Raw genomic sequence first — 20,912 nt, 5'->3', positions numbered from 1 at the left:
GGGACAGCTGAACTGCAGGCAATTGATAGCCTGCTGGGCAGCTGCTGCACAGGGAACTTAGGGGCGTGGGGAACTGATAGGGGGGCTGCCAATCCACCCTGGTTGCGAGCCTCCACCAGCCAGCTGCAATGGGCAGCTCTTTCTGCGACCAGTAGACAAAGCAGCGGCTGCCAAACAACGTTATAAGGGAGCATTGTGCAACTTTAAACGAGCATGTTCCCTAATTGATCAGCAACAAACAACGAAACAATGTTAACCGGGATGACTTTAAGAGAGGAGTTACTGTACTCTACTGATGCTGTTGTCATGCTACCAGCCTAAGTAAGCATCCTTTGACTGATAAGTAGCTTTTACTGAACTGTTAGGCCTACAGGATTTTTAGTGTCTCCAAGAAGAATGACAATGGAAGTACTGATTTCCCCCTCTATTTTCTGGGGTCAGAAAAGGCCATGTCTCTGATGCCTTCATTTTACTGGGCTACTTTTTGCATAATTTAATCATCAATGATAAATCAAACCTGTTCTTGTCTGACGGTGATGGTGTCTTGAGCATGGACTCCCAAGGGACACGATATCGACTAACTGCTCTCACCATCCAACTTTTCCCAAAAACTTTTCCTTTGCTTCAAGCCTTTGCCTCTTGTCCTGCCCTCCTCAGCGACTGAATATTTGCCATCTATCATTTCTATCACCTGGAAGATATTTATAGATTTTGATCATGTCCCCCTGGACGCTTGTCTTTCCCAGACTGTACACATTCTAGCTTCCCCAAGCACTCCTGATATAGCATGCCTTGCAGTCCTTGTATAATATCTATTGTTCATTCTTAGTATTTTCTTTGGCATGTCTGTATTCCTCTTTAAAATATGGGGACTAGAACTGCATACATTATTCTAGATATGGTCACACTGGGACTATGTAGAGCAGCACTAATACCTCATTAATTAGTTAGTGATCTGTGACAAACCCTATGTAATACAGTACTATAACAGAATCTGCTTGCAGAAGTGTGTGTGTGTATGTTAGGGTGACCAGACAGCAAATGTGAAAAATCGGGACAGGGGGTGGGGGGTAATAGGAACCCATATAAGAAAAAGACCCAAAAATCAGGACTGTCCCTATAAAATCGGGACATCTGGTCACCCTATGTGCGCGCGAGAGAGAATGGGAAATTTATTAATCTGTTTTCCTGTTTAAACAAAAGTGCTTTTTCATAATCATAATGAAGGCTGGAGACAACACACTTATGTTAAGTTGCTCTTTGCTATAAATGTTCAAATCTTCATGCTTTCCTCCTGAGAAATATCTGGCATACACTGATTATTTTCATTGCATTATCGTCTGATTAAGGGGGTTGGGGAGAGCTGGGGTAAAAGCCTGGGGAAGAGTGGGGAATTTCTTCTCCTGGGGAAATATTGACACATACCTGTCATTTGATGTGATCTGGTCCATTCTAAAGATTTTAGGCAAAATATTTCCTCTTCATAAGTATTTTTGTAAGTAATCTCTGGAAGGGTGCAGTTAACACCCAGAGACATGGAGATTACATTGGAGACAAGGAAATCATTCCAACCTTCTCTCCAGCTGAATTTAAACATGGGACTCTTGGGAACCCCTGGCAGCACCTAAACTTGTTCTTGATGCCAACTCTCCCCAGTAGTGTTGGGTCCTATACTACAGTGCCCCAGGACAGAAATACAGAGCCAAATCTCAAGATCCTTACTCAGCCCTCATTTCCACCCCACCCCCCGCCCAATAAAGTCAATGGAGTTTGCATGACAAAGGACAGTAAAATCTGGATCTCAGAATTTGGCCTATACATGTCCGTCCCATTCCCTCCCTTGTTACCTAATCAGGCTTAACACTGAGCATTATTTTTGTTACTGCTTGGCTCCAGGAACATATCCCATTTGATAGTATGCAGTTACACTGTATGCTAGATTTGTTCAATTTACTGTGAAACCTGTTTCACTGTTAAATAAAAAAAAGTTTCTTAAAATTGCCCTGATCTTGCAAACTAAGCACACAGATGGACCCTGGATCCCATCCAGAGCCCTGCTGAAATCAGGGGGGCTATATGTGGGCACTTGCTTCTAGGAGCTGGCAAGATTGGGGCCAAAGGATATAACAAACCTGAGATTTTCCATTGAAATTCTCATTACACTTCCTAGTGGGCAATTTATTTATTCCATGTCCACAAGTGTGGTGGGTGCCTCGTGGACAGATGCACATAAACATGGTCTCTCCCCTGAAGAGTTTACAATCTGCTTCATTTCAGACAGATGACTCCCATTTTCAGAGAGAGCGAGCAGCCAGGCAAAGCAGTCCAAATAATACAGACACTTCAACAATCAATCAGACTTGAGGACCTCGGGGCAGAATTTTTTCCTTTTTCTGCTTCAATAAACAAAGACATACAAATTCCTGTTTCCTTAAAAAGAATACCAAACAAATGCATCAACCTGCCAGACAGTGTTGGAAGGCTAAATTTATCTTGGTAGTTATTCAGTGCTTTCTGCACTTAGTAATAAACTCCTGATATAGCTGCAGGTTATGAGGAGAATATTGTGCAGTGAGCTACATTTTATTGAGTACTCTCTAGCCTTCAGACTAATATGCTTTCATGTCTACTTAGGTCAAGCATCTGAAAACCAGCAAATTACAACTATGAACATTAATGGAAAGGAGAAGAGAAGCGAAGGTTAATTATGATATATACCACTTGGGCTTTCTTCGCTAGACCACTTCACTCAGGGTCACTAGCACACAAATACATGTATTTTGGGGGACTGATTACACAGGCCCTGCAATAATAGCCCGTCACTCTGATGGGTTATCAACTTCTCTCTGTTGATGGCTTGTAGACACTGCCTTTCCATTTGTACTTGTAGACACTGCTTCTCCATTTGTTTTGTATCTGTACAGCTTACATAAAATGCACCTTTCTCCCAAATCAGCCTATATCAAAACATACAGGGGTGGATGCATCCACAGAATGCTTACTAATTATGAGCGTTATAATCTAAAAGTAAATGTCATTTTATCCTAGCGAGGGGCCCATGCTGTAAAATTTTCCTCTATATCAAAAATTTGACTCTGCTCAAAGCTGGGGAGTGTTTGGAGCCAGGGTGTTGGCTTGGCACATTATAGAGATAGGATAAAGTCATTACATTCAGATGCAGTTTCCAGATCCAACTTCCTCATGGTGTTGGGGTGTTCAGGTCTCGGGTGTTCATTTGTGCCCATCTGTACTTTATGCTTTTTTGGCCAGATTCTCTCCCATGATCCAGTCACTCTGGCTGGCTCCAGTAGTAGGAAGGGGCCAGAAAGCCATCAGATCTTACTAGCTGGAGATTCCTTCAGCATGGGAGAGTCCACAGCTGGCATGGAGTTGATGTAGCTGGCTCCTGTACCATTCACATCTGCAGCCTCTGGTGAAGGTGGCATGTTGGGGCAGACGGGATCATGGCTGGAGCACTACTCTGCTTTGGCCATTCTCTACTAGAGTAACAGCCCCTGTGGGCTAGAACCAACCCATGTAGTTTAGAGCACGCCCTAGAATCAGAGAGAGGTAGCCAGCTCCTCTGCAGTCTCACTTCAGCTCTGGCCAGTGGAAAATGGACACATCTGAGAATCTAGCCCCATATCTTCATTGCTATTTGCATATAGGGATCAAAGCTGAAAATCAGCAACAGTATTTAAACAAAGAAAACTTTTCTCCAAGAGTGCTGACTTGTATCAAGTCTCTGGAATGTTTTCCAGTGTCTGATTTGCTACTCCCTTGTTGTAGCAAAGCTGTTGCCTTTCTTCTTTGAAACAAAGCTCTCGATCTGTTTTGGGGATTTCATATCAATTGTTTTTTTCTTTGGTACAATATCCTCCCCAGACACACACACACTTGCTGAAGCGTTTTCCTTTTACTTAAGTGACTTACTTTCTCTTAATACTGAGATAACTTAAATAGATTGACCTGATTTTCATTTACTCTTTGACACCACTGGTACAATGACACCAGTATAATCCTTGCAAACATGCTCGACAAAACCAGTCCCCTTTGCTGTTTAAAATCCCAAGACATCTGCTATACCTGCCTTTGCAAACACGTCAATATTTGAAGGCTCTGAACCAGAGCAGAGATCTGTATAATGATCATTTTTCCAATTCCTTTCCTTGTGTCTTCCCAGGGATCTCGGGGAAGTGAGTGACATTACCTGTATTTATATCGCAAAACTGCACACCAAACAATAAACCTCTAGCAACCATTTTAGTTGAATTCTCTGTAACTTGGAAGTGAGGTGGAAAAGAGACCCAAGGGAAAAATTTCAAAAGCACGTAACGCTCATTTTTATAAGTGAATTAGGCAACCAGGAGCTTTTGGGCTTGCCTACATGAACATTTAGTTTGTGGCAAGCAGGGGTGTAAATCTATCTCACACTAACCTGCACTTAATGCCCATATGGACCCTGCTGATGCGCACTGAGAGTTTGTTAGTGTGCTTTCTGCTACCCTGCTTTAAAACGGGAGTGGATCGCACTTTAGGGAATTCTTAGTGCACAGCAGCAGGGTGCACATGGACAGCTAATGCACAGCAGAGTCACATCCCAGCTTGCCAGGCAAGACCTACGTCTAATTGTAATTTAGTTAATACTCTAAGAATTGTGTCATGTAGACGCAGGTCATTTTAATGTGGACAAACTAAAGTTAGTGCATGACAACCCCCCCGCATAGACAAACACAGCTCACCTAAGTGAGTTAGGTGCCTAATGCCTATGTAAAGCCAATGAGAATTAGGTGCCTAAACTGCTTAGGTGCTTTAAAAAATCCCTCTAGGCTCCTCTTTGTATCTTTAGGTGCCTAAATACCTTTATAAATATGGCCCCAGCTAGTTGCATGATGTGGACAGAGAAGGCAGATGAACAATAGTGGGAAAAAGGGGAGAAATGCCATACATTTTAACAAACATACTGTTTCTGGATTAGGGAGGGTTCCTTTTATTGGGTGGCTTTTCTGGCTGCAGCTCTGAGTTACTCTGTCTCAGTACTCTGACTCAATTTATGGAGAATCTATTTTCCGACACAGAAATAGTAAATAAATCCCAACAGGGACTGTGCAGCATGGTGTGTTGTGTCCTCTGGGCAATTGGAAGAGATTATTCACTCAGTGACATTATTCATATCTTCCTGCAGTGATTCCACAAAGTCATGTTCCTAGCTCCTTTGCTGCTGATACCACTGTCCTGTGGGGGAATATTCTCTTAAGTGCTAACACTGGGCTAGAGAAAGAGTGAGAATGACTCTCTAGCCTGGTGGTTGGGGCACTCACTGGAGGTTCCAATCCTCCCGCTCCAAGGACCATTTAATTATTTACACAAAATGGAACCACTTCAACAGGAGTGAGGCCTACCCCAGAACATCCTGCAGGTCAAGGCACTCTCTTGAGAGGGTTCAAATCCCTGCTCCACATCGGGCAGAGGAGAGAACTGAACCTGATTATGTCTTGGGTGTTTCCTATGTCTGGGCTACTATAAGGGGGACACTGCCATCACCTCCTCTGGCCTTTTTGTGTGGGTTAAGTGTGCTCTGTGCACACCTCCCAGATTTGGGCCCCATAGGGTGGGGGAAATGCCTAATTTGAGGAACCCAATGGGACTTAGGCATCTAATAGACATCCGAGCACCTAGATTAATGTGGCTGTGTGTATGCTCGCTGGCAGAAATAGGTCCCTAGGGGACTTTAACATGGAAATGTAGTTGCCAAGGAACTTCAGGCACCTACAGAGTTAAGTGGCAGCTGAGCAGGGGTTTTGAGGATCTTAGTAGTACCTAAAGGCACCTAGCCCTTTGAGCTTTGTTTTCATGCTTACTACCAAAGATATCAAAATATTTAACACTAAGAAAATATTAAATACATTTTTGGTTCAAAACATGTTTCTGTGCAGGCACAGATGTAATTTCATTAAAGTAAAATTATTCCTACTACAACCCAGCACCATCTGTTGACAAGAACAGTGGACACTGGAAAATTGTAACTTCTCCATTCACTTTAAATGGAAAACCTCACAAGTTCACACAGAAGTCCACGCTCCTTTTCAGCATGTGGTTGTGTACTTAATCAACTGCTACCTCAACATGGACATCAACAAACTCAATTATCATGAAACTCTCATCTCCCTATCCCACCTGCAAAAACACAATTTATAACAAAACTAAGTTTCAAATCCATTTTGAAAGTTACAAAAGGAAAATATTCAGAAGACAGGTAATTTGCTGACGTCCCTCATATACTGCAAGTTCAGCAAACATACTCAACTACATACCACAATTTGATTTCAAGTAAATATCCACCTTTACCTTATGTTTATTTATGCACCAGGTTCCACTAGATAATATAGGATCATTGGGCCTGATTCTACTACCCTAAGTCACGCTGAGGACTCAGATCTCTCTGGAAATAGTCCCATTGATTACAGCTTCAAATCACGACCATGCATTATCCCCTTTTCTTGCTGAAAGAACATGTCATTGTCTACTTCTCTGACACATGAGCTTTTTTGTTAGTATCTATTTTTCTTCAGGATGCTAAACATGTTTAATGTTTGGAACTTTTCCTCCAAAGACAAACCCTCCAGACCATCAGCCCGTCCTGTGGGTTTCATCCTCTGCTCTCTCTAATACCTGCATATCCTTTATTTAATACAGGCAGCAGATGCTGCAACTTAATGCTCCCAGGTATGACCTTACCAAAGAATTATACAGAGAGACCATTCTTTCCTATTAGAAAATAATTCCCTTTTTATACACCCTTGCAACTTGCTGGCTTTCTTTGCTGCAGCTGTGCACTGTGACTTGGTTTTCACAGTATTACTCTACCAAGTGTAAAGTCCTTTGCTTTTTCTTTCATGTCTAACTGAAGTCTATTTAATTAGTATTTTAATTCTCTGTTGGATCTCTCCACTGGTCTCCTTCGTGCATTGGTAGTGTGTCTGAATGCCAATGAGACAGAAGGGGCAGGGAATCTGATTAATCATAGGTGGCTATGATAGTGCAGCATATTTCTTTTCCCAAACATCTCTAATTATACTAAGGAAGTGTCATAATTTAATACACTCTGGAGAATGAGAAACAAAGGTGGTTTGCATTTATAAGGGGTATACTTCACAACATTTTTTTCTTCATTTGGGGGCTATTTCAATTTAGATCCTGTTCAAATCTATTATCTAGGTAGCAGGGAGAGTGGCTGAAATGATTAACAATAATCTAAACCTGACTGAATTGATATTCTGTATGAGAATGAAAGGTCCTTTCCTTCTGCAATTTCATTTGCTGAGGTTAAATCAGAAGGATGAACCTTAAAGGTCAACATCTAATCCTTCTAAAAAAAAACAAATGAGTCAGTGGCCAGATTGATGCCCAATGTAATGGAGCAGCCTTGACCATATATTTGCATCTGCCAGGATGATTTCTTACCTTCACTGCAAACTCTGCTTCTGTTACTTTATGCACACACCTCTTGCATACTGAATAGGAGCCAACACCTATGTCCTCCTTGATCTCATATCCATCTGTAAAATGAATATTGTTCCCATGTAACTGCTGTAGAGAAAGACAAAACAAGGGAAATCAAAAGACAAGCATCATGGAACCATAAAAACAGAAGAATCCTGGCCAGTGACAATAAAGGGACTGCTGAGCTCACCCTCTCCAAACATCTACCAAGGATCCATTGTCCTTAGAAATTATTTAAGTTCAGTTCAATGAAGTTGTGGCCACTTTCTAAATAAATGTGTCTCCTTCCTTATTGGTGTTCTTCCTCAGTAAACTACAACTGTATGTCTAGAAACAATGGCTGAGATGGTTTTAGCCATATTTGGGATTTGGAGATCCAATTCCCATTAGAAATTAATCACACTCTCTCTCTGGCCCAATGAATATTTAAGTATTTATACAAAGTGGAACAGCTCCAACAGGAGAGATTGAGAGACTGACTCAATAGGACAGTGGTTAAGGTAGAGAGACTTGACTCTAGGTCCCCCACGTGCCAAGTGAGTGCCCTAACCACTGAGATATTAGCTATTCTGGGAGTTGTGTCTGTCTGTCTGTCTTGTTTTTCACAGAGAATTTTGAAGTCTCATTTTTGGCCCAATGAGAAATGAAGCCTAATGCTGAATCCTCAAAATTTTTTTCAAAATGGAATTCTTGTTTTCTGGCCAGCCTCAGTAATTGCCTGTGAAGTGTTCTGTGCTACTATTGTACAAAACAAGCTATATAAAAATTATACTGCATTGTATCACACAGAATATTAGCGGGATGAAAGCTGATACCATAAGCAGGGGAACTCCTCATGAAGTGCATCAGAAAAGTCCTTGTGTGCAAGACTGCAATGCTCATGTGGTCGCAGTGCTATTCACTCAAGTGTGTGGAGTTCTTTTAGTTTGCGTGCAAATCTGCACTGATGGGTAAGTGGGCAGAAACAGTCCTCACACACAGCTGATACTCTCTTTGCCATTCCCAAAAAAGCCAAGGAGACAGGGCCAGCTCCAAGTTTTTTGCCGCCTTAAAAGGCATGTGGGGCGGGGGGACTTGGACCTGTTCTGGGCACCATGAAAAATTATACAAACCTGCCACCCCGAGTGACCCATCCTCTGTTGTCCACTCCCAGCTTCTGGCAGTCAGTGGCTAGGACACCCAGAGCATGGGGTTGCATCCCTGACCAACTTGGCTAATAGCCATTGACGGACGTATCCTCTATGAACTTATCTAATTCTTTTTTGAATCCCATTATAGTTTTGGCCTCCACAACATCCCCTGGCAATGAGTTCCACAGGTTGACTGTGTGTTGTGTGAAGGATAAATAGATAAGTCTGAAAATAGGACAGAAAATATCATAATGCCACTATATAAATCCATGGTATGCCCACATCTTGAATACTGCGTGCCATTCTGGTAGATGCATCTCAAAAAAGATATATTAGCATTGGACACAGTACAGAGAAGGGCAACAAAAATTATTAGGGGGATGGAACAACTTTCATACAAAGAGAGATTAAAAAGATTGGGACTGTTCATCTTAGAAAAGAGACAACTAAGGGGAGGATATGATGGAGGTCTATAAAATCATGAATGGTGGGGAGAAAATGAATAAGGAAGTGTTATTTACCCCATCACATGACACAAGAACCAGGGGTCACCCAATGAAATTAATAGGCAGCAGGTTTAAAAAAAAAAAAAACACGAGGAAGGGTACGTCTTCACAGAATGCACAGTTAACTTATTGAACTCATTGCCAGGAGATGTTGTGAAGGCCAAAACGACAATAGGGTTAAAAAGAATTATATAAGTTCATGGAGTATAAATCCACCAATGGCTATTAACCAAGATGGTCAGGGATGTGCACCAGATTCTGTGGTTGTCAGAAGCTGGGACTCAATGACAGGGATTGGATCACTTGATAAATTTCCCTGTTATGTTTATTTCCTCTGAAGCATCTGGCACCGGTCACTTTTGGAAGACAGGATATTGATCCGGACAGACCACTGGTCTGACCCAGTATGGCCATTCGTATGCTCATGAGCCAGCTCATAGTCAGGTATTTAGAAGTGCACTTTGTTTCAGTAATTAAATCGTGTGATTGACATTTTCTTTATGCCAGTAAATAGGAAAGTTGAACGTAAAACTAAAAGCCTTTGGAATATCTTTCTTTTTGCACCTTCTGCAGGCTGTATGTAAATAGACATGGGATGGATAATCTGATTGACTGATGTAGTTTAAAATGTACTATGCGGCTATATATCTGCTCATCAAATGTGAAGTATAATACAAAGTGTCAGTACCTGCACAATTGGATGAACTGTGATTTTGTGCAAATCTGGCTGTGAAGGCTCCTGCACCAAGCTGGATGCAATGAAGCTGAATCCTCTAAAAAGATGATGAGCATTGGCACTGGGAGGAACACCAGGGGAATCTGCAGAAGAAACGAGGGTATGACTACATGAGACACCTAGAGATCAGAAGGTGAGTAATGGTACAACATTTGCAGCAATGAAGGTCACCACTACCATCCAACAGCAAGCCCCACTAAATTAGCAGTCACACTCTCATAGTCTCCGTCATTATCTCAAGACTCTGATATGCATGAATCACCTCCTCCCGCCCTGTATCTGAACACAGAGGGGAACATCCATGCATGGATCTCCCCTCTCCTGCACATCAGACTTGTTGCACAGCAGTTTCCACAGCACCATTACAACAGAGGGCACTCCACAAGTCTGGGGTCCATGCAGAGAGGGAAGGGGCTGGGCAGGCTGGGAGAAAGAGTGGGCAGATTGGGAGCACTGCTCTCCCTTTGGCCTTGTGGAGATTCCCCAGGGGAAAAAAATACAACCCATGGCTAGAAAGTAGAACTCCTATTTTATGAACTAATTGGGAACTGCATTCAGAAAATCGAACAGTTCATAAAATTGAACATCTAAAATTAGAGTAGGTATGGTGCATAAGTAGGAGGGTGGTGGACTGCTTGGCTTTCTTCTTGTCCTTCAGTCCAAGGCACTGAAGCCATTGGAATGTGAAGGGATGTCAATGTGTTCTTCATCAACATCACTATTGTTACGGAGGTTCTTTATTCCCGGCCGTGAAAAGTGGTTCATATAAGATGGTTGTTCGTAAGATTGATGTTTGTGAAATCGAGGTTCTACTGAATTATTTCCCCCCCTGTCCCCGGAGCCCTGATCTGAGGCCTGGGAATTGCCACAACCAGAAGGAGTGTAGAGAAGCATGAATGGAGATGTATTGTCTGGGTCAGGGCAGTGGGGAGAAACCACAGGTCTGGAGCAATGGCAGATGTATGGTGCCTCTGCACAGCTGGTTCCTGGCCTGGTTGAAATCTAGCAGGTTTAGGGGTGGGAGCAGTCACCTATTCCATGTGGGAATGGGGGGGAGGGAGAGCATGTAGGGTTGCCCCTGGATAGACCAACTGGACCAACTACTCTGAAGGGATCATCAGGGATATTTCTTTCCCTTAAGATCCTCTCTCATTGTAAAGCCCATGGAAGGGGGTGATCTGGGTCTTAAAAAGTTTAAATCCTTCTGCCCTTTGAGTCACACACCCATACAACATTCTCTGGTAGCCAGCCCAAGAATTAACCTGTCATAGCAAGGAAAATAAGAGTTACATTGTATTTATCATTTTTAAAATGAACACTTATAAACATTTTTAAACAAAGCAAATAACAAGGCTCAGTGATAGCTACTGGTACCGTCCCTGGATTTTAACTAGATGGGTATTCTAAAACCCATGCTATTTAAGCCTACTTATTTTTTCCCCTTTCATCGTTTTTCTGATACTTCTTCCAGTTACAAAGGAAGCATTTTTCTACAAAAAGGTTAAGGAGCTAAACCTTCCTTATTAATGTATCTCCTGGTAGAAAACTTGTAGGACATCCAGTTTCACCTGAGCAAAGAGCATACATCCCCCTAGGGCCAGGTATACAACTCTTGATTCTTGCGTGCAACCTCTGTTGACATCAATAGCGATGTTAATTGATGGCAATGGGCCTGGCATGCACAGTTGTTCATGGTCCTTAGTGCTCTGGAATTACCCAGCAAGGTAAACATTTCCCAAAGAAATGCAGTAAGAATAATGAATAGAGAAAGAGATGCTCTAAACAGTTCTTCTGAGGCCAGCATATAACAAATATGTTAAGAGGAAATGATCTGCCCCACACTGTAGAGGTTAGTGCAGCCAAGGTTGCAGTTGGTACGTACTTCATCAGGGATCATTCTTAGCTTTGTCATGAATTAGAAATAAACACACAGAGTCAGACCCATCTCCAGAGCGTCAGAAAGATCATGTTTGTTTGTTAAAATTATCTGAGCTGGCTGTTCATCTCTCAGCATATTGGAGAGTTCTCTCTTTCCAAAAGCTCACACTGAATCACCAGGCCTCATGCAAAATCAGATGCTGCACTGGCATATGCATCACATCAGTTTTACAAGCCTGGTTAATAAAAAAGTAGGAATGAACATTTTGGTGTAGGGACAGGCCCAAATCAAAACTAAATCTGAACACACTTGAACTTTAGGAAAACTCAGCTCCTGCTCCAAACTCTATGACCCCAGTGCCTTTCTACTTAAAAGCTAACTACTAATCCACCGCCAATTTCTTCATCGACAACTGCACTAATTATTTTGTTTCCAACATCAAAAGTTGACCACAACTAGCTAGTATGTCTATAAACATGACTTTAATCTGTCCGCACTGAGTCTCTCAAATGCACATTGATCTCTCAAACTAAAAAAAAAATAAAATCATTTTGCACTTCTATAGCATCTTTCATAAGAAGATCTCAAAGTACTTTACAAATATCAATTAACTGAATTTCACAATACTACTTGGGAGGTAAGCATTGTTATCCTTGTTTTACAGATAGAGAAACAGACACGGAGATGAAGTGACAATGTCACACAGGATATCTGGCTCACAACAGAAGCCAGGAATCCTGACTCCTTGTTGTCTGTTCTCTCCTAGACCACACAAAACAACTTCTGATGTAGCAAATTATTCAACTGGTAAGTTATTGGGGCCAAAACTGATATGTAAATATTTTCCAGACAGGAGAACTCGTTCAGAATGTAAAACAACAGGTTATGCTTATACTTTGTTTTTATTTCTCTCTGGCAGCCTCAATAAAACTCAGCAACAGAATTATCATGACCAAGATATAGGCCATCTTTACAGCACTGTCTGTTTGAGTTTGTCATTAGTGACAGGGTGGATAATTCTCAGGTCCGAATCATGACAGAAAGGAAACAATAAAACATGCGCCTGTTTGACCCCATTAGACATACAATGTGCTCCTATGATTATGACAGTTTCTGTATAATTTACTCCTCCAAGTGTAGATCTACACAGCCAAGCAGCGAGAGGGAGACCCTGGCACACATTTATGTAGCGTTTGTCAGGCTGCAGCCCCTTTTTTCTGCCTCCTCCAGAGGTTCTGGCTGCACTTTCTCCTACACCTCCTTGTATTTGCACACCTCATCCATGGCCCAGCAAAATCGTGAGACCTCCTTGTCAACCTCTCCTCCTGGTGCTGGCCAAAATGGCCATCCAGCAGACCAGGAGGAAGAAGTTTGATCAGGGTGGGGTGTAGAGAGGCTGCTCTAAGACTGTGGGGCCTGTTTCCATTCTCTTGTTGCTTCACGTCTCTGAGTGATGTTCACTGGCTCCTTGTATTCCTTGGAGGAGTGGTGGATGCTATTCTCTGCTTGATGTCCCCCTCTGGATCCCTCATTTTGGCCCTATGAGCTTGACTCCTGTCCCTGCATTCTCCTTTTTTGTCCCTCGAACTAAGTTGTGGTCTGGGCTTTGTGGTTCCTCCACCTTGGCTCAGGGGGTGGGCCTTTAGTTTTGAGTGGGCCTACGCCTTCCCCTCCTAATACCTGCAGTAGGTACACAGCCAGCTGGTTCTTTATCAGACACCACAGTATGCTGCAGTAGATCATTCACATTAATCTGGGGATCAGAGTGTTCATAAAAGCAAAGAATTCACCTAAACATTGGGTGGACACAAGTATAATGGAGGCGGGCCCTGTCCAACCTTCACTACATTGTTTTTTCATTTCATCATTGACGTATGAATTCACACAGTGCAGCACTTGAAGAACTCTGTAATATAATTTTATTATATAGGTTCTTAGAAAGTGGCACTCTTCAAAGCCCACCCCAGGGGTAGTCAATTATTTTTTGTCAAGGTCCAAATTTCTTGGTCAAGGTATAGCCAAGGTTCAGACTTCAGAGAAAATAATAAAAAAATAATGATAATAAGTAAATAAAAAAATTTGGGGGTCCATTCAAAAGCATCTGGGGGTACAGATTTGGCCCACGGTCTGCCTATTGACTACTCCTGGCCTACCCTATTGCATTTAAGCAGACAATACCTAATGCTTATTATACTTTTTAAATTCACATACACAAATATTTATCTGAAACTCTTTAATTCTAAGCAACCTCCTATTGCACAAATCACTTATCCAGCAAAAATCCATTACCACAAAATCACACTTGTCCAAGTATTTTTGATGTCCACAAAACATTTAGGACAAATTATATATTTATGCTGCAGGAAGGTAGCAAGTAGACACCACTTTATTGTAGGGAATAACCTGGATCCTAATGGATATATATCAATGACAAGAAACTACAAATTTGAACAGTAACTGATACAAATACTAGGCTTCTGTAATATAATTCCACTTACTGCTAGAACATAATCAATCATATTAAATTAAGATACAGTTATTATGATTAATTGTGAATAGAAGGCAAAAATTACATTACAGAAAAAGGGTGACATAATGACCCACAACACAGAAGCTTCATAATAAACATAATAAACCACAACGGAGAAGCTTAATTGGTTTACAGTTTCAACAGACCCATAGGATGTACGGGAACCATGGGATTGTTCACTGTTTCCTTTTCTTTTTCTTAACAAAATAAATTATTTCAATGGAAAACTATTTGTTAGCAAAGATATGGTGCTGGGACAAGGACTACTGTAGATGGGCCTGATTTTTATTTATATGGCGGCCCCTTTACACTGCTCTGGAAGTGTAAGGGGAGGGGGTCTTAAAGTGGCAACAGATCACATTTACACCCATTTTAAAATTATTGGGCCTGATTCTTATTTAGACATCTACTCTGCAAGTGAAGGTGCGACTGTAGTGTGTGTAGGCATACCTGCACTAGCTTTAATCTAGCTACCGAAGGTAACAAGAATAGTGAAGATGTGGCAGCACAGGCTTCAGCATGGGCTAGCAACTTGAGTATGTACCCAGGTTCCCTGGCGGGACTGTACCGGGGCAGCTGGCCCATGCTGAAGTCTGTGCTGCCATTGACTTCACTACTATTGTTACCTGTGCTAGATAGATTAAAGCCAGCATTGGTATGCCTTCCTGTGCTGTAATCACTTGTGCCCTGGCAGTGGAAGAGGGTCTTAATGTAAATGGGGCTCAGGCCAAATAATTTAAAAAAGAGTCCCCATGTATGTCTGTTTTGCACAAAATATCAAATTGAATCTGACAGTTAATGATCAGAAAATACCTGTGAAAAGAAACATATGTAGTATTAACTATGTAATTCTGTTCATCAGCACACTCGTGCAGACAGTGGTTTTCATGCCAATAAAACTGGCACAGTGTGAACTCCAAACGCATTTAGATGTCTAAATGTGTCTCTCACTTTCTTCAAACTAACGGCCAGACCAGAAATCTCACAAGAACAGACTAGCTTGTGAAGTTTCCAGCATTTCACAGATGTGCCTCCAGATTCCAAAGAGATCGGAATTAAATGTACAAATAGTGGTGTAAAAATGTCTGGTACCCTACAGGGGATGCAGCTCTCCCTGTGCCTGCAACAGCCCTCAAGAGCCTGACTGTAGCAAAAAATTAGAAAGTGTAAAGGGGTGATCAAAATAAAGTGTTACAAGCGTTTTTCACACCGTGAAAAGTTTGAGTCAAGCTTTGGGTGAAGGTCTGAATTATTTTTAAGAGCGAGGCCTTAGGGAAAACCACAATCAGCCTGAACCAAAACTATGGGAAAGTTCAGCTTTGGGTCCAAGTGCCATGACCCATCTCTAGTGGTTTTATTCTTATCAGAACTGATTCACTCATTTCTTATAATTCTGAGACAAGCTGGGGGTTGAAGCTTGAAGCCAGAGGCTGCAATTTTATTCTAATACTTAACATTATCTATAGCACTTACCATCTTCAAAGGGCTTTACAAACAATAAAAAGTAACTCTTTGCACTGGTGGGGCACATAGTTAAGTATTATTGTGTCCATTTTGCAGATGGGGAAACTGTGGCAGAGTGGTTAAATGATTTGTCCAGGGTCACAGAGAGTCAGTGTTGCAGCTGGGATTAGTGCTTAGGAGGTTACTGGTACCACTGTTGTCTGTTCAAAAGACTGACCCACAAGGGTAACAACTGCCCGGCATATGTTATCGCTAGTCTGAAGTGGAAATTATGAATAAAAATAGGAACAACAGTCCCATCTGGAGCATTTATTGGTCATTAACCAGTTGGATGTTATGAGCCAAATTCTCTGCAGGCATAAATCCACTGGCTTCACTGGAGTTTTGCCAGCAGAGAATTTGCCTCTCCATCAGGCTTACCATTCATCAAGTTCCACTGGTCAGAGTGTTCTAGGGCATTTCACAATTAAATCAGACAGAAGTGTAACACAGTTACATACTAACTTGCACAGCGGCCAAATCCTTTGAAATTGTTGTCATTTAAAACAGTTACAATTATTTAACCTAACCAAAAAAATAAAAATAAAAAATCAAACAATAAAAACTGCATTTTTTCTTTAGTTTCGGTAATATCAGGCACCTTTCCTTTCTGGATGACATACCCAATGACAAGTTGGAGAAGTAACTATGGGCTTGTTCCTGAGAAATGCTGAGCACTCACAGCTTCCTGCTGGCTTGACCCGACAAGGCCCACTGATTCCATAAAAGATCAGGCCTATAGACTTCAGTGGGGGTGGAGCTATTAACTGAAAATATCCATCACTTCTGTTCCATCTCATGATTGATGCTAACCTGTAGGGGTCCGTGATGTGAACTCCGGGTCAAAATGAAACGTGTCTTCTGGCCGTCCCACCGCAGGTTTAAAAGGTGGCTTGATTTCTTTCCTATATAGTTTCTACAAGAACAATGATAGAGAACAATCAATGATATAACATCCCATAGCAGCAGTCAGGTCCAAGTGCAGGATCACACACTTCTTTAGCATGTCCTCTGTCAGGAGAACTATGTGCCACACTGGCAGGGAGTGATATACTTGAGGATGCAGCAGCTGCTCCTGCTGATTATATCTATGTCCTACTAAGTCTTTGCCATTTTTAATTATTATGACCCAGGGTCTATACAAAATGCACCCTTTAGCTACAGAATGGCACAAAATTTCAAGCGAGGTGTGCACCTGGGAATTGGCTGCTCTTCCAGGCTGGGCCAGAGGGTTTTCTGGGGAGGCAGTGTGTAGGTTTGCAGACAGTTTCAAGTGGCTGGTGATGGGACATTAGATGGGGAGAGCTCTGAGTTATTACAGAGAATTCTTTCCCAGGTATCTGCCTGGTGGATCTTGCCCACATGCTCAGGGTTTAACAGATTGCCATATTTGGGGTCAGGAAGGAATTTTCCCCTGGGTGAGATTAGCAGAGACCCTGGGGTTTTCGCCTTCCTCTGCAGCATGGGGCATTGGTCACTTGCTGGTTTAAACTAGAGTAAATGGTGGATTCTCTGTAACTTGAAGTCTTTAAACCAGGGGTTGGCAACCTTTCAGAAGTGGTGTGCCGAGTCTTCATTTATTCACCCTAATTTAAGGTTTCGCGTGCCAGTAATACATTTTAACGTTTTTAGAAGGTCTCTTTCTATAAGTCTATAATATATAACTAAACTATTGTTGTATGTAAAGTAAATAAGGTTTTTAAAATGTTTAAGAAGCTTCATTTAAAATTAAATTAAAATGCAGAGCCCCTGGACCGGTGGCCAGGACCCGGGCAGTGTGAGTGCCACTGAAAATCAGCGTGCGCCTTTGGCACGTGTGCCGTAGGTTGTCTACCCCTGCTTTAAACCATGATTTGAAGACTTCACTAACTCAGCCTGAGGTTAAGATCTACTACAGGAATGGATGCGTGAGGTTCTATGGCTTGCGATGTGCAGGAGGTCGTGATCATGATGGTCCTTTCTGACCTTAAATTCTATGCATCTATGAATTTGCAGATGACAGTAGGAACCAAGCATTCGTGGCCTTTGTTAGGTGGCCCTGAGGGAAAGGGTCACTTTGTTATTAGTATTTATTATTTGGTAAGAACCAACAACGTGCTTGATGCCATACAAGACAAAATAGAGACAGTTGCTGCCGCAAACTGCTTACAGTCTAAACAGATGACAAGTTGGTGTCTTGTCATTTGTCATGACTGGAAAAGAAAGAGGGTGTGTGAGCTGGCTAGGAAAATTACAGGGAAGATGAGAACTTGCCAAAGAGAGATAGCAAGAGGGTTCTGCAGATGGGTGGAGGAGTCTGGTTAAGGCACTTGCAGGTGAAACAAGGGATAATACTAGGGATTGGGGGACGGCATGTACAGATAAGAATTCCTGTGTAGGTGTGCTTGTGTTGGAGAGAGAGGGAGCACATATGGAAGACTACACTTGTAACCAGTAATAATAGTACTTTGCACCCCATACCACTTTCCACCCAAATATCTCATAGATGTTTTCCAAACATTAATGACTTAAGCCTCACAATACTCCCATGCAATGGGTAATTATATCAATTTGATAGATAAGTAAACTGAGGAACAAAGTTTTTGGGTGTGATCCAAAGCCCACTGACATAAATAGAAAGACTCCTATTGATTTCAAATGGGCTTGGGTCAGATCCTCTATGAGCTAACCAAGACCACATAGTGTGCTTTATGCCAGTACTGGGAAAAGAGCTTCGATTTGACTCCTTGCCCTTTATTTTCATCACTAGACCATATTCCCTCTTCTATCAGCATTGCTATCTTCTGGCGTCAAAGGGCTGATCTGATTAAAACAGAACACCCTCAATAATTAATATGTTTAAGCACAAATATAATGTTTGTATTAACCTTCAAGCCACAATAAGAGCTGAGAGTTCATCTTCATTAGTGTTTGGAAAGAATATTTTAAGCTAACTCTTAAGAAATAAAACAACTTCATAAATTAGCTGATTTTTCAAAATATTTAATGGAGCTGATCACATGCTTTCCCCACTCTTCACATGCAGGAAGATTCTCCTTAATGTATGGTTTCTGTAATGGGTGAATTACTCTAATATATGGCATGTGTTATCATTTATGCTACATAGGCGGCGGGAAAATTCAGTTTGCTTCCTTAGCCAAAGAAAGGATTTCATTACATGCGTCTCAGCCTTTTATTGTCTGTTTATTCTTTTTCCTCCCAAATAAATAAAAAAAACTTCAAAAAAGAACTATCATGTTGGCCTGTCACAGAAAGATATAATTGACTAATGTTAGAAATCATGGTGAATTACACAGAACCAAGTAGAGTTACTAGCTGTGTAAAGAGATTTTATTGTCTTCCTTGGATTCAGGGTGATGTAACAACTTCAATGTGTCACAATAAAAGGAAGTTATTTACCTTGCTGTAACTGGAGTTCTTTGAGATGTGTGGTCCCTATCTGTATTCCATGGTGGTTACGCATGCACTCCATGTGCCTGAGACTGGAGAATTCTTTCAATTAGCAACTGTTAGTCCATGTCTGTGCCCCTGCTCGCTTCAAGCGCCACTCTGAGGGTGTAAGGGGCAGGGTAGACTGCCTCCCTTGTTCCTTTTCTATTGCAAATCTAGTCATGATTGAAGCAGAGGGGAAGGAGAGCTAGTAGCGGAACACAGATGGGGACCACGTATCTCAGCGAATTCCAATTATAACAAGGCAAGTAAATTCTCTTTCTTCTTTGAGTGCTAGTTGCTATGTGTATGCCACTGTGAGTGACTAACAAGCAATATTCCCAAAGATGCAAAGGTTGGATCTGGGTCCACTGGCAGTGCCAACAGATCCGTGGACAGGAAACCAGGGCTAGTGAACTGGGTGGGGGATAGACTTCTTCCAGAGTCCTGGATTCCCAAAGGCATTTGTATCTCTCTGATGAGGATCAGTCCTGATAACAAGGGAAATTGTAGATCTGGGAGGTCAAAGATATAGTCCAGAGTGGTATAAATCACCTGCACCGTTGGAGGCTGTGTCTTGTCACTCTGTGCCACCTTAGTAGGTATAGATGGCGGTTCCTTATGTGGCCATGATGGTACCACCGGTGATTGAGTCTCCGTCCGTGGAGTTTTCGACAGTACCGGTGGTTCCTTGTCCTTCTTGTCCCAGTGCTTCGTTTTAGGTGGCACCACAGTCAGTGTCCAAGTTGATGCAGATGCTGATACAGAAGAAATCTTGCTCCTATCAGTCTTTTGAAGATGCCATTAAGTTTTAGGAGGGCCTCAGATGTTATGAATTGAGCATGAAGGCTCACCTGACTTGTAGAAGGTTGGGGAGGGATCTCTCCTCTTTGAGGGTCTAGAAGTGGATCTGCTTTGACATCTGTGAGAGTGCCCCTTACTCTCATAAGGAGGCCCAACCAAAGGGTCCTTCCCACTCCTGTCTCCACTCTGGAGTCAGACATAGTACTCAAGAGAGTGCTTCTTGCTGACCCTGGCCAATGTATAAGGTGCTTCCAAAGCTGAAGTTCTCGTGTTTGCCCCGTTTGGTTGGGAAAAGAGTGGCAGGTACTGCACTTAGCAGAGATTTGAGCATCTCTGAGGCAGCAGAGGGAACCCTGGTGGCTCTTGCTAACTGAACAGGAGTGGGGGCAGGAGACACAGTTTTTGAAGTCCGATATGTTGAGCAAAATCTAAGTACCCCGCCAAATGAGTAGGAGAGTTCCCAGGGTGGGGATTCTAACGCTGGGTAACTGGGGAGCTATAAAACACTAACTAACAATTAAAAAACCCTGAGAACAGCATAACTTGAATATTTACAGGAGAAGAGAACGATCAGCTCTGGACACTGGAGGATTCCAACCCAGGCCATGCAGCAGTAAGAAGGAACTGGAGAGGTGGTTGGTCTGCCCTGCCCCTTATGCTCTTGGTGTGAAGCCCAAGGAGGGCAGGGGTGCTGTCCTGGAACAAGAGACTTACAAGAATTCTCTGGTCTCAGGTGCATGGAGCACATGCATACCCACAGTGGAATACACATAGGGACTAGCACTCAAAGAAGAAAGAGTGATATACTCAGGCATACAGGTTTGGATAAGCATCCAAGCTTCTGTATGTTTATCAAATCCCCAAAGGTTTTGAGGCTCTGACAATTATTATA

General features: G+C 42.2%; 1 protein-coding gene across 1 annotated transcript in view; it reads right to left on the bottom strand.

The window, feature by feature from the left end:
• RPS6KA2 (ribosomal protein S6 kinase A2) overlaps positions 1-20,912 on the bottom strand; it is a 241,121-nt gene that overhangs the window by 26,804 nt on the left and 193,405 nt on the right. Inside the window, exons 12-14 of the mRNA XM_024205929.1 lie at positions 16,601-16,703; positions 9,828-9,958; positions 7,465-7,590 (exon numbers count right to left, since the gene is read on the bottom strand). Of these exons, the coding sequence (XP_024061697.1) occupies positions 7,465-7,590; positions 9,828-9,958; positions 16,601-16,703 (360 nt within the window). The remainder of the gene's footprint in view (positions 1-7,464; positions 7,591-9,827; positions 9,959-16,600; positions 16,704-20,912) is intronic.

Source organism: Terrapene carolina, unplaced genomic scaffold (genome assembly GCF_002925995.2).
Source record: "Terrapene carolina triunguis isolate 2854851 unplaced genomic scaffold, T_m_triunguis-2.0 Scaffold85, whole genome shotgun sequence".
Classification (NCBI taxonomy): domain Eukaryota; kingdom Metazoa; phylum Chordata; order Testudines; family Emydidae; genus Terrapene; species Terrapene triunguis.
The sequence above is the reverse complement of the archived record's forward strand: the minus strand, read 5'-3'. Positions and strand labels throughout refer to the sequence as shown.